Raw genomic sequence first — 14908 nt, forward strand, 5'->3', positions numbered from 1 at the left:
TTTTTTTTTTTTTTTTTTTTGATGTTGAAGTCAATGAGAGCATGATTAAAATCCTTAAAATCTTCTTCCGCTACCAAAAGTTTCAGCTCCTTCATACTTTCACCTACAGACGCCAAACTAACTTTAAAATGGTCAGAAAATGTTCAGCTATCTGGCTATATCTTTCCAGTTTGATATCTTTTACAGTTTTTGTGACAAAGCTGTTTAAAGCGAAGGTCCACCCTAAAGTTGACCTTCCGCTCATTGGAACCCTCCGGCGCTACAATTGGCACCTTTCAGGGGGGTGCAGGTACCTGTACAGTACAGGTATCTGCACCCATTTCCAGCGTAGATTCTGCAGTAGGTACGCCCCTTTCCGAAGGTCCCCCGCTGCCTGCTGGGAAACACACGATCCCAGAGACAGCGGGGACCATCCTTATTGCGCAGCTCGACTCGCGCATGCGCAGTAGGGAACCAGGAAATTAAGCCGAAAGGCTCCACTTCCTAATTCCAATACCCAAGATGGCGGCGGCAGCACCCGAGAGACTATCGAGAGATCGGCTTCAGGTGCCGACATCGCGGGCGCGCCGGGGCGGGTAAGTGTCATTATTTTAAAAGTCAGCAGCTGCAGTATTTGTAGCTGCTGGCTTTTTAAATAAAAAAAAAATAAAAAAAAACGGCGGACTCCCGCTTTAAGTTTAGTGATCATTTCAGAAAATTGAATTAAATTGATGGCATCCAGGCTTTTGTTGTCATGTGTTTTTTATTTTTTATTTATTTTTTTTTTATTTATTTTTTTTCCTCCATGGTTACCAAAGTGGGGGGAGGCAGCTGGAGCATTTCAGATTAGAGCTTGGGGGAGAGCACAGACACACCATGTACTGATTTATAATAGAGGCATATGATTGGGCAGTTTTGTTGGGGTAATTCTGATGGGGCAGTTTTGATGCTATTCAGCATTTTCTCCAGGAAATGCATTTTCTAGTTGGGATTTTTTTTTTTTTTTACAAAAAATATAAAAATATGTAGCAGAATGCATATTGGACTAAATTTATGAAGATTTCTTCCACCCCCCCCCCCCCCCCGTTCATTTGTCGGCAAGAAAAAACAAATGCCCACGTGAGGCTTTTTCCTACCTCCATTTGCAAACTTTAATTTAAACTAATTGGTTCTGAAAATGCATTATTTGGCATCTACTAACATGCTCATTACTGGAAAGGGATACTAATGTAAACTGCGAACAAGGTGATACCCTCCCCTTCAGTAACTCAATTTCATGCTTGATGTCATTCTTTTAGTGCTGGTGCTATAATTCTGTTTGACAATAAGTGTGTAAGTGTACAATATTAAATCTGTAGATAGAACAACAAGATATTTAGGGGTTTTCACACTATACTATTTTGATTCTGAATAATGGTGAAAATATTAGATCACAGTGCCACGGTGTGTCGTTCTTAACCCCACCCCCGTTGTGTTGTAACCGCACTAACACTTGTGTTCTCAGAACTACAGGGAAAACGGTTTCCACTGTAATCTATGATCCCCATCACATGTTCTGCTTGGACCTTTTTTGGATTTATATTTGTTCCTTTACATTGTCATACTTTCTGTATTATGGTTCAAAAATGTATAATAAAAATATTCAAAGCCAAAACACGTTTATAAGCTCTCTAAGCAAATGTTTGTTATATTGTAAATTTACCGATTTTTCTTAGATGTGATGGCTGCATTCGTTTTCTTTTAGGCTTGCTTTCATTTTCGTTTACAAAGATTTTATTGACTTTAAGCAAATTATACAAAGAGAAGCCAACAGAGGCAATATCAAACAGTCCATAATAGGAAAAAAATGTGGACCGCTGAATGAGGCATCAGACGCAGCCAAAGATGATGATGCAGGCAAAAATCTACATCGGGAAACCAATTAAGAACAAAAATTGAAGGTTGCCGTGTAGGAATCCATGCAAAAGACACAAAATAGTCCAATAGGAGCCCACATGTAGATGGCAGCAGAGTGTCTCCAGCAGAAATAAAATGGGGAAAGACCAATTCTGTAAAGTTGGCAGCCTGAACTGGAAGATCCTTTTTACAGTTAAATTGGGAAGAAAGAGGGAGCATTTATTTTATTCTCATCTGGTGATCTGGCCAGAGTCTGTTTTCAACAGAAAAGGCTGTTCTGCGAATTTAGCAGTTGCAGGGTTGAGACAAACCATTTACTACTGACGGGTTCAGTATGGACACTCTAATACAGAAGATGTTTTACTGGAAAACAGAGAAGGGCAAAACTAAACAAAAATAACTAATACAGCCACCACATCTAATGTTTTTAAACTGTACTGTACATTTTTGGTTTTGGGTTTAATAGCGCTTTAAAGGCTTAGTTCACCTCCGTGATGGTGTTTCATGTTTCACCCATGTTTGGGGTGTAAAATTAGCACATGGTCACACCCCCCCAGTCCTCAAGTTGCAGGTTTCTTTTCCCAGCTTTCTTATGATTTTTTACCCCCGATCTTGAGCCTTGCACCTTCATACAGACCTGTCTGCATTTTACCCACGATGGTACAAATTAGGGTTGCAATGTTCTTCAGGCTCCAGTACAAAAATCCAAATACATTTTTAACTTCTTAATGTGGCTTCATAGATTACATTTTTTTTGTAAAGGCTCAGCTATGCTTTTAACCGCCTCGCGCCTGCCAGCCGTCAGATAGCCAGGCGGCGCAGCTCTCGTTCTGGGAGGACGTCATGACACCAGCCCAGAACGAGAACGGCTGCGCTCTCAAGCCCCTGGGGGCACGCATTGCGGCAATCGGTGGTTCAGTGTGTCAGACACACATCTACACCGATCTCGGTAAAGAGCCTCTGATGGAGGCTCTTTACCACATGATCAGCCATGTCCAATCACTGCTGATCATGATGTAAACAGGAAGAGCTGTTGATTGGCTTTTCCTCGTGCCTTACAGGGATGAGTAGAGGTGAGCCGATCGACTGCTCTCCTGACAGGGGGGGGTCAGCACAGCCCCCCCCTCAAGTGCCCGCCCAGGACCACCAGGGACAGGCAGCTGCCAATCAGCGCCCATCCTAGATGCCTGCAAGTGCAATCAGTGATGCCCATCAATGCTATCTATCAGTGCCACCCATAACTACCCATCAGTGCAGCCTTCCAGTGCCGCCTCTCAATGCCCATCATTGCCACCTACTAGTGCCTGTTGGTGCCAATCAGTGCCACCTCATTGATGCCGCCTTATCAGTGCCCATCAGTTAAGGAGAAAACTTACTTATTTACAAAATTTTATAACCAAAACAAAAAACCTCTATTTTTTTGCAAGGGGATAAAAAAACCCCAGAGGTGATCAAATACCACCAAAAGGCTCTATTTGTGGGAACAAAATTATAAAAATTCTGTTTTTGGGTACAGCATAGCATGACCACACAATTGTCATTTAGACAGCGCTGAATATTGGCTTGGGCAGGAAGGGGGTGTAAGTGCACTGTATTGAGGTGGTTAAACCGCGTTATAGTCTTAGTTCTCTGGAACTACAATAGTCTGCACACCTGCTTGTGGCTATTATGAGGATTCTTTGTCCCTGTTGGATTGATTATTTTATGGAGAATGCAAGAGAAAATGCTGTAACAGAGAAACTCAAGGTGAACAAAGATAGGAGTCCATAAGTATGGCAGGGAAAGCTCGGTGTTGGAATATCCAGAACATATAACAAGCCAGGACTGACCTGCCTGTGTCACCTAATCTAAAAGATTTAGTTTTGGGAGGACTGTCTGGGCATAAAACTCACGTTTCCGTTTCAATTAAACTTGGGGAACATTTATCAATTCAAGATAAATGCTCCAAGTTTTGTTGAGCTTGCAAGTTCAATTTCACTGTAATATTATTTTCACTATTAAAAAGGGGGGGGGAAAGAAAAGTGAACAGAAGACAGAACAGTGACATGAGATGCATGTCCGCTGTCCCCCATCTTCCAGGACAGCTACTTGAGAGATGATTGGCTCCACCCTCTACAGGAAACACAAATCGGATACAATTTAAAAGGCCCCTCCCTCTCCTCTGACCCTCAGTTTTGTGTTTCCATGCCCTCCAGGAGCACAGCGTGATGTTTGTTGTTTTTCATAGGTCTGGTAACTGGTTGGTGGACCTCCATTCTGTGGTGATATCCAGGACTGGTTGTGACCATGTCTGGGGTGTTTTTCTATTTTTTTGCCTCCCTAAACCCACCACAAGAGGTTCGCTTTCTGGGCTACCTAATCGATTCAGTGAAACAATTTTTCTCCCTCAAAGGACTAGGTTCAGTGCACAGTGTTGATGCTTCAGACCAACCGGCCAATAAGGCAAGTTATGTCGGCATTAGGAGTACTGACCTCAACATGCCCTCTATTCAGTGGGTAGGGCTGCATTTCAGGTGTCTACAAACATTTCTCCTGACATCTTGGGATCACAGCTTAAGATCCCTGGACACACAGATGAAGATTCCAACTCGGGTGAAGAGGTCACTTTGGTGGTGGAGGAGTCAGGAGATCCTATCAAAGGACGAAAAAAGACTCTAGCTCTTGGGAATGGGGGGCCCACCTAGAGGAAAACTTTGCCCAAGGAAGTTGGTCCAAGAGAGAGGCGACAAGGTCCTCAAATTGGAGAGAGCTGAAGGCTCTACTAATATTTGCGCAGGAGCTCCAGTTTCGCCACATTCAAGTTTGACTGACAATCTTTCCATCTTCTCAAAGGAATAAGCCCCAGAAAGAGAGTCCTTTTCTTAGCTTTCAGAACAAAGTTGATTTTAAGGCCAATAGGCAACAGGCAAAGAAGTGGTCTTTTAACAAAGACAAACAAAGGGGAGGGGGCACGCGTTGCTCCTTCAGCCCCTACCAAAATCCCCAGAGACTCCAGAGCAGGGGTAGGAGGGATATTGTCCCATTTTTATCAAAGAATGTGCAGAGATTTCCAACCATCCTTTTATCCAAATGATAGAAAGTGGTTACAGGTTGGAATTAAAAAGCCCTCCACCCCAGAGATTTGCAGAGGGACCAAGAGACGGCAGACCATGGTGAATCTGATTAAAATTTAGCAAATGGAGGGAGTTAATTCTCCCATTCTGGAAGAGCAAAAATCACAGGGATTTTAGTCTTGCGTCTTTCTGGTAAAGAGGGCTTCTGGCGGGTTTCAGATGGTCCTCAATTTAAGTGCCCTGAACAGATTCATGGTCTAAAGATGTTTCCTTACAGAATAAATAAATCTTCCATCCAGAATCTGTTATTACCAGGGGTGTTTGTGGTAACCCTGGATCTACGGGACGCTTATCTTCATGTACCAATCTGCTGGCATGCCACCTAAACAAGCAAGGGGGCACTCACTTGGATACTCTCCTATTGTTAACCCAGCAGATTCTGTCCTGGGCAGAGGACAATGCCTCTTCAGTTAGGATGGTGCACATCCCCCGGTCTCCTGCCGGAACAGAGGGACCGTCTCCGTCCAGGGGTCGGTGCTCCATCCAAACCCTCAGACCTTCTATTTGATGGCCTGGAGGCTGAGCGGTGCATCCTACAGCTAAGAGGGTGTTCAGAGAGGGTGTTGAGACTATCGTGGACTTGGTCACAAGAAAGATCTATGGGAAAGTATGAAAAACATTGTTTTCTGGCAGAAGACCGGGATAGATTCCTTTTCTACTCCCTTTTTATATTAGATTTATTTTTTATTGTATGTATGTAGCAAATAGGTTTTTTGGTGCCGATACCGAAAATGAAAAATACACTAGGCCGAAAACCGATACCGACACAGCACCGATACCGAAAATGACTGACTGTTTTTAAAAATATTTTTATACAGGAGGGTGGTCGGAGACTGGGGACGTGGTTCAGGAGGGTGGTCGGAGACTGGGGACGTGGTTCAGGAGGGTGGTCGGAGACTGGGGACGTGATAAAAGAGATAAGTGTGTTGCCCCCTGTGCAGTCAGTGTCACCTGTGTAGCCAGAGTTGCAGCAAAGAGAGGAGAGCCACCTCCGCCGTCTGGTTCAATACAGCGCTGGGAACATCACAGCTTTAATTTCAATAGCTGTGTGTTCCCCCGTCGCATACAGCCCCTCCCCTTTGTTCGGGGAACATTGATAGACAGATCACCCGTCCAGGAGTGATCTGAGGCGGCTCTCCTGCGCTATACACCTCCCATGATGGGTGGCATCAGGTGCCCCGCCCCATTTTCGGCTCCATTATCGGCCGTTTTTTCCCTTTTCGACAAAAAAAAATATATTGTATAATATAGGATAGTGGAGAGGTCTTTCTGTCAGCACCCTTTAGGGTTCAGGTTGCTGCCGTATCTTTGTTTACAGAAAGAAGACTAGCTGAGAACCCTTTGATCAGGAGGTTCCTTTCAGCCACATCTAGGCTTATACCCAGGGCTGTAAAATGCTCCGACTAGGGCTCCTTTTGAGCCTTTGCATGAGGGGTCTCTGAAATAGATTTTCCTTTAAAGATTTCCTTTTTCTTTTGGCTATGTCAGGGAGGATTTCTGACCTAGTCTTTCCTGTAAGGACCCTTTCCTGAGGATTTTAGAGGACAGGGTAGTGATTTAGGCCTGACCCTTTGTACTTTCCCAGGTCTCAAGAGGTAGTTCTTCCTAGTTTTTGTTCCTCCCCAAGAATGTGGAGGAGAAAAGATTTTGTTTTTTGGATGTGAAAAGATGCCTTCTGCTTTATCTAGAAGGGTCTAATGACCTTTCAGTGGCCCCAAGAAGGGGACCAAAGCATCTAGAAGTTCCATTTCCAGATGGATTAGGGAAGCTATTTGTGAATCTTGGTGTCACACCCCTCCTTCCAGAATTGGAGCTCATTCAACGAGATCCATGGCCACATCATGGGAAGAAATTTCTAAAGCTTCTGTCAGGTCTGGTCCTCCTCTCTTTTGTGTGTGTGTGTGTGTATCAAGCATTCGAGTCCAGATGCTTTCCAGCCAGGACCTCTCCTTTGGTAGGAAAGTACTTCAGGCTGTCGTCCCTCCCTAAAGTATAGAATCTTGCTTTATCCTCTCGTAGCTGTCCTGGAAGATGACTTACCAGTAACAGTATTTCCATGAATCTTCCAGGACAGCCACTATGTGGTGCTGTTTTAGTGAGTTTGTTATTCCTCTGCCAAGTGCTCTTTTGGTGGAGGTTTACTTTCCATTCAAACAACTAAGAGTCAGAGGAAAAATTGTATCTGATGTGTTTCCTGTAGATGGCGGAGCCATTCATCTCTCAAGTAGCTGTCCTGAAAGATTCATAGAAATACCATTACCTGTAAGTGTCTAACAGGGTTTTTTGTTTTTGTTTTTTCAGATATCGACATATGGCGTGGAGCTATCTTCAGAAGCATGCAGGGACCTTGGGTTTTCCAGTAACTTATTGTGTACCTCCTGTGACCTGCTGGGGCAGTTTCAACTGAATGGGATTGAAACACCTTGCAAACAGTGTTGCCAGGAAGAGGCACGCTTTGAATCAAGAAAGGTATATTTCAAAAAGCATAAATGTGTATTCCCATGATCATGACACCTTAGAAACTTTTTACAGCCAGCCTCATGTAGAATTGTTCCCCTTGCTTTGGCATGCATGGCGATACCTAATGTGTTGCGCATTTGTCATTTACACACACATCTTGGGCTTTAAAAGTGATTGCTTGGAACTAACCATGGAGAGCCTGATTATTTATTAAGTGGTCTTGCATAGCAAGACCACTTACTGTTATCTTCCATATATATTCTTCTTATAGCCAAATTTACCACCCTAACTCCTTCCACAGCTTTTACATTAAATAGACAGTAATATAACAAAACGTGCAGATTGTTCCCGATTGGTGGCTCATTACTTTGTGGAACGTTTCGCCAAATGTTTCACGAAATATCATCGGTTTTGGGGCAAAATTTGTCCCATAGGAATAAATGGCGACATGTTCAAAACTACAGTGGGAGGTGACAAGCTTGACAATCTCATGATCAGCCAAAACATTGACCCACCCCCGCCCCCATGATCAGCCAAAACATTGACCCCGCCCCCATGATCAGCCAAAACATTGACCCCGCCCCCATGATCAGCCAAAACATTGACCCCGCCCCCATGATCAGCCAAAACATTGACCCCGCCCCCATGATCAGCCAAAACATTGACCCCGCCCCCATGATCAGCCAAAACATTGACCCCGCCCCCATGATCAGCCAAAACATTGACCCCGCACCCGCCCCCATGATCAACCAAAACATTGACCCCCCCCCCCCCCCCCCCCCATGATCAGCCAAAACATTGACCCCCCCGCCCCCATGATCAACCAAAACATTGACCCCCCCGCCCCCATGATCAACCAAAACATTGACCCCCCCGCCCCCATGATCAACCAAAACATTGACCCCCCCCGCCCCCATGATCAACCAAAACATTGACCCCCCCGCCCCCATGATCAACCAAAACCTTGACCCCCCCCCCCCCCCCACCCCCATGATCAACCAAAACCTTGACCCCCCCCACCCCCATGATCAACCAAAACCTTGACCCCCCCCACCCCCATGATCAACCAAAACCTTGACCCCCCCCCACCCCCATGATCAACCAAAACCTTGACCCCCCCCCCCCCCCCCACCCCCATGATCAACCAAAACCTTGACCCCCCCCCCCACCCCCATGATCAACCAAAACCTTGACCCCCCCCCCCACCCCCATGATCAACCAACCAAAACCTTGACCCCCCCCCCACCCCCATGATCAACCAACCAAAACCTTGACCCCCCACCCCCATGATCAACCAAAACCTTGACCCCCCCCCCCCCACCCCCATGATCAACCAAAACCTTGACCGACACCCCCCGCCCCCATGATCAGCCAAAACATTGACACCCCCCGCCCCCATGATCAGCCAAAACATTGACACCCCCCGCCCCCATGATCAGCCAAAACATTGACACCCCCCGCCCCCATGATCAGCCAAAACATTGACACCCCCCGCCCCCATGATCAGCCAAAACATTGACACCCCCCGCCCCCATGATCAGCCAAAACATTGACACCCCCCGCCCCCATGATCAGCCAAAACATTGACACCCCCCGCCCCCATGATCAGCCAAAACATTGACACCCCCCGCCCCCATGATCAGCCAAAACATTGACACCCCCCGCCCCCATGATCAGCCAAAACATTGACACCCCCCGCCCCCATGATCAGCCAAAACATTGACACCCCCCGCCCCCATGATCAGCCAAAACATTGACACCCCCCGCCCCCATGATCAGCCAAAACATTGACACCCCCCGCCCCCATGATCAGCCAAAACATTGACACCCCCCGCCCCCATGATGAGCCGAAAAATTATGACCACCCCATGAAAAATAAAGTGAAAAAAATAAATCCTGTTGGGGAAAAAAGAGAATTTATGAAAATGAAAAATTTTTATTTTTGGGGGGAAAAAAATCTTAAAAAAAAATCATTTTTGAAAACTAAAAATATATAATTTTTGAAAAAAATGTTCAGCTCTTTCAGCTAATGATTTTTTATTTTTATTTTTTTTACTACTATTTATACTTTTTTAATATATTAAGCTTTTTAACACTTTTCAGTTACTAGAACCACCCCAACCACACAAGTTATTCAAGCCACTCCACCCAGTTACTCTGCCCACTGCAGTAGGTGGAGGCAAAGAACACTACACACAATTTCCCCAGAAATTGTAGCTTTTCTAGGTATATATCAAGCTCATGAGTGCTACTACAGCCATGAGTGGCATTTGACCCTTTAGTTGCCATAATGTATGCCGTATGTCATTGTGGTAGCAATCGGGTTAAGTTTATCTGTAGCCAAAAACCTTTTTTTTTTTTTTTTTTTCAGAGGAAGGGTTATAACTGTTGTTAGCCTTCTTCCAACTTCCCTTAATTGAAAAAAAAAATAAATAAAAAAAAAAAATCTGTGTTGCTGTTGGAGAGTTTCCTTATGTTGATGTCTTGTTTGTTAAAAAAAATAAAATAAAGAAAAGGTTGTCCTCAGGGCAAAACTAAAGCCAAACTTCAGCTAACACTTTTTTTAACCACTTCAGCCCCAGACCAATTGTCAGCCTAAGGACCAGAGGTCTTTTTACAATTTCGCACTGCACTGCTTTAACTGGTAATTGCGCGGTCATGCAATGTTATACCCAAACAAAATTTGCGTCCTTTTCTTTCCCCAAATAAAGCTTTCTTTTGATGGTATTTGATTGCCTCTGCGATATTTATTTATTTTTTACGATGTAAAAGTAAAAAGACTGAAAAAAAAAAAAATATTCTACTTTTTGTTTATAAGAAAAATCAAATGAACTAAATATTAGTCATATATTTAGGCCAAAATGTATTCAGCCACATGTCTTTAGTAAAAAAAAAGTCAATAAGCGTATATTGGTTTGCGCAAAAGTTATAGCGTCTACAAACTAGAGTACATTTTCTGGAACTTACACAGCTTTTAATTTGACTGCCTATCTCATTTCTTGAGGTGCTAAAATGGCAGGGCAGTACATACCCCCCCACCCCCCCCCCCCCCCCCCATGATCCCATTTTGGAAAGTAGACATCCCAAGGAAATTGCTGAGGGGTATGTTGAGCCCATTGAAAATATTATATATTTTATATTGTATTATATTTTTTTTTTGTCCCAAGTAATTTGAATGACACACACAAAAAAAAAAAAGTTTACAAAAAGTTGTCACTAAATGATATATTGCTCACACATGCCATAGTTGTATGTGGAATTGTACCCCAAAATATATTCTGCTGCTTCTCCTGAGTATGGGGATACCACATGTGGGACTTTTTGGGAGTCTAGCCGCGTACAGGACCCCGAAAACCAATCACTGCCTTCAGGATTTCTAAGGGTGCAAATTTTTGATTTCACTCCTCACTACCTATCGCAGTTTCGAAGGCCATAAAATGCCAAAATAGCACAACCCCCCCCCCTCCCCCCAAATGACCCCATTTTGGAAAGTAGACACCCCAAGCTATTTACTGAGAGGCATGTTGAGTCCATGAAATATTTTATATTTTGACACAAGTTGCAGGAAAATAAATTTTTTATTTTTTATTTTTTTGCACAAAGTTGTCACTAAATGATATATTGCTCACGCATGCTATGGACATAAGTGAAATTACACCCCAAAATAAATTCTGCTAAATTTAAAAGGATTTAAATGTAAAACGCTACCAAAAAAATTTTAGCGATCGCAGGGATCAGGCCTGACTCTGCAAACGCTGCAGTTATGTGTTTAGTGTTTTGTAAGTGACAGTGATCGATTGATACTGCACTTGGGTGGGCTGGGCGGAGGGGCAAAACGCAGGTGCTAGCAGGTATCTGGGCTGATCCCGCTAGCAATGAGTATTTTTATTTTATTTTTTTTGGAACCCTAAACTGCTGGGCATGCTGGTATAGATCAGATATTGTACCACTACAAAAGGTGTATGCTTTGCACGTAGGTGTTAGCGGTACTGGCACTAACCTAGCGCTACCTGGGGCGACGCAGACCCTGACCCTAAAACCTAATTGATATCACCCGCCGGGTGATCAGGGGGTTAAACCTTTATTGGGTAATAAATGGTGGGTGCCCTGATGCTATAAAAAGCAAACTAACCAGAGTCACCTGTAACACTTATACAGTGATCACTGGTGAAAGGGTTAACTAGGGGCAATCGGGGGGGGGGGGGTTAAAACCTTTATTGGGTAGTATATTGGGGTACCTAACGCTATAAAAACCTGCCTATGTGTACCTACATGTCAGTGTAGTGTTGGTGCACTTACTTTCTCTGTTCTCCTCGCAGTCCGGTCAAGAAGACCGCCCGAGGAGAATGACATCACTTCCTCCCTGCCTGTGTTTACACTACACAGGCGGGGGAAGCTTCTCATTCGCCAAGAGCGATCGAGAGGGGATGGCCAGAAATCAACGGCCATCCCCTCATCCCGGATTGCTCCTGAAGCTAAACGGACTGCCGCAGCCAGCGGGAGAGGGTCCGATCCGACCCCCCCCCCCCCCCCCCACTCGCTGGAAGGCAAGCACGTACATGTATATGTATGTGCTTGTGCCGGTCGGTGCCATTGTGCCAACGTACATTGCCATGCAGCGGTCCTTAAGTGGTTAAAGTGGGTAGATCCGTCAGTATTGAAGAGGTGTTTCAGCTTCCCCCTCCAAAAATTTAATCAGCAGCTACACCTACTGTAATGCTGCTGATTTTTAATATTAGAACACTTGCCTGTCCTGGAATTTTTTTTTCTTTTCTCCCCTCCAGGTGCTGCCATTGCCTGTAAGGGAGCCCATCACTAAAGCCTTGTAGGGTCCCTACTGCACTCTTACTGTCCCAGCAGCAGGGGAAGAAGGTCCGGCGGAGGTGGGGACAGGGTTACCTATCAAAAACGGGTATCCACTGTTTATATGAAAAATGTTATATGAAAAGTAAAAACACCCCTTGAAAATTAAGTGTGGTGTTTCCCCCCCCCCCAACATATTAAAACAAACAAGCAAACAAAAACAACCTATAGGGCTAACAGAAAGTTGAATACATAATAAACAAATGTCATGTTAAGATTGATATGACATATTCATTTTCATGATCCAAATTTACAATAATGTAGATTTGACAAATTGGGGAATGATCTTCCTAAATGTAGCCACAACTTCAAATCCCATGAAATTTAGAAATGGTGTTCCAGGTTGGGTCCCAATAGTTAGAACCTTACCCCTTAGTGAATATGCAAGTGGAACCTGTCATATTTGAATCTGACATCTAGGTTCTGCTGTTCTTTGTTATTGATGTGTTTGGTGTCTTCATGCCAATACAGGCAGCCCCTGGGTAACTAACAAGATACCTGTACATCTCTTCAAATTTGCCGTCGTGCCATCTCGTGCACGGGACCTCCGTGAGTCGGGTCACGCGGACTCGGGAATACCAGCGATCGCCTCACGGAGAGGAAGCACGGGGAGATGCTAATTTAAACCAACATCTCCCCATTCTGCCTAGTGACAGTGTCACTGATCTCTGCTCCCTGTGAACAGGAGCAGAGATCAGTGACATATCACATGTAGCCACGCCCCCCCCCCCCCCCACAGTTAGTCACTCCCCAGAACATACGTGTGTGTGTGTATGTATGTATGTATGTATGTATGTATGTATGTATGTATGTATAAAAAAATTTAAGGAGCCATGTCGCACGACCGTGCAATTGTGAGTTAAATCGACGCAGTGCCGAATCTCAAAGTGCTCTAATCTTTGGCCAGCAAAATGGTCCCGGGTTTAAGTGGTTAACCACTTAAGGACCGCCACATGCCAATGTACGCCATCACAATGGCATGTATGTGCTTGCCTTCCAGCGGGTGGGGGGTCCGATCGGACCCCTTCCCGCTGGATGCGGTGGTCCCTTTCGCTTCAGGAGCGATCCGAGATGAAGGGATGGCTGTTGGTTTCTGGCCACCCCCTCTCGATCGCTCCTGACAAATGAGAAGTTTCCTCCCACTGTGTATAGTAAACACAGGCAGGGAGGAAGTGATGTCATTCTCCTCGGGGCGGTCTTTTTGACCGGACTACGAGGAGAAGTGAAAGTAAGTGTGCACCAACACTACACTAACACGTAGGCACACACAGGCACACAACCCCCCCCGATCTATTTACTGATCACTGCATTCAGTGTCAGTTGTGACAGTAAAAACTGTCAGGGCAGTTAGTGTTAGGTCCAGGGTAGCCCCCTACCACCCCCCAATAAAGGTTTAACCCCCTGATTGCCCCTAGAGTTAACCCCTTTCAACCCTTTTCACCCCCTTTTGCCAGTGTCACTAAGCGATCATTTTTCTGATCGCTGCATTAGTGTCGCTAGGTAGCTAGTTATTTTTTTAGGTTCACCCCCAGGTTTTTTTTTATAGCGCTAGGTACCCCGATATACTACCCAATAATGGTTTTAACCCCCTGATTGCCCCTAGTTAACCCTTTCACCCCCTTTTGCCAGTATCACTAAGCGATCGTTTTTCTGATCACTGCATTAGTGTCACTGGTGCCGCTAAGTAGCTAGTTATTTTTTTAGGTTCACCGACAGATTTTTATAGCGCTAGGTACCCCCATATACTACCCAATAATGGTTTTAACCCCCTAATTGCCCCTAGTTGACCCTTTCACCAGCGATCACAGTATAAGTGATGCTGGTTAGCCAGTTAGTTATTTAGGTTCCCCGTCAGGTTTTTATATGGCGCCAGGGACCCCCATATACTACCTAATAAAAATGTGAACCCCCTGATTGCCCCTAGTTAACCCTTTCACCAGTGATCACCGTATAAGTGTTACGGGTGACTCTGGTTAGTTTGCTTTTTATAGCATCAGGGCACCCACCATTTATTACCCAATAAAGGTTTAACCCCCTGATCACCCGGCGGGTGATATCAGTTAGGTTTTAGGGTCAGGGTCTGTGTCGCTCCAGGTAGCGCTAGGTTAGTGCCAGTACCGCTAACACCCACGCGCAAAGCATAACCTCCCCTAGTGGTAGAGTCTGAACAGATCAATATCTGATCTGATCAGATCTATACTAGCGTCCCCAGCAGTTTAGGGTTCCAAAAAAACGCATTGTTAGCAGGATCAGCCCAGATACCTGCTAGCACATGCGTTTTGCCCCTCCGCCCAGCCCACCAAAGTGCAGTAGCGATCGATCTGTCACTTACAAAACACATAACTGCAGTGATCGCAGAGTCAGGCCTGATCCCTGCGATCGCTAACATTTTTTTTTGGTAGCGTTTTATATTTAAATCCGGAAGGCAGTGCTTGGTTTTCGGGGTCCCGTACGTGGCTAGGCTCCCAAAAAGTCCCCCACATGCGGTATCCCCGTACTCGGGAGAAGCAGCAGAATTTATTTTGGGGTGTAATTTGACTTATGCCCATAGCATGTGTGAGCAATATATCATTTAGTGACAACTTTGTGCAAAAAAA

The 14908-nt window shown here is 44.9% G+C and overlaps 1 protein-coding gene across 1 annotated transcript in view; it reads left to right on the top strand.

The window, feature by feature from the left end:
* Positions 1 to 14908, top strand: part of SELENOF (selenoprotein F) — a 42578-nt gene that overhangs the window by 11244 nt on the left and 16426 nt on the right. Inside the window, exon 2 of the mRNA XM_077452963.1 lies at positions 7290 to 7457. Within this exon, the coding sequence (XP_077309089.1) occupies positions 7290 to 7457 (168 nt within the window). The remainder of the gene's footprint in view (positions 1 to 7289; positions 7458 to 14908) is intronic.

Source organism: Lithobates pipiens, unplaced genomic scaffold (assembly GCF_037356315.1).
Source record: "Lithobates pipiens isolate NorthernLeopardFrog02 unplaced genomic scaffold, aLitPip1_a1.2 Scaffold_23, whole genome shotgun sequence".
NCBI classification, from domain to species: Eukaryota; Metazoa; Chordata; class Amphibia; order Anura; family Ranidae; genus Lithobates; species Lithobates pipiens.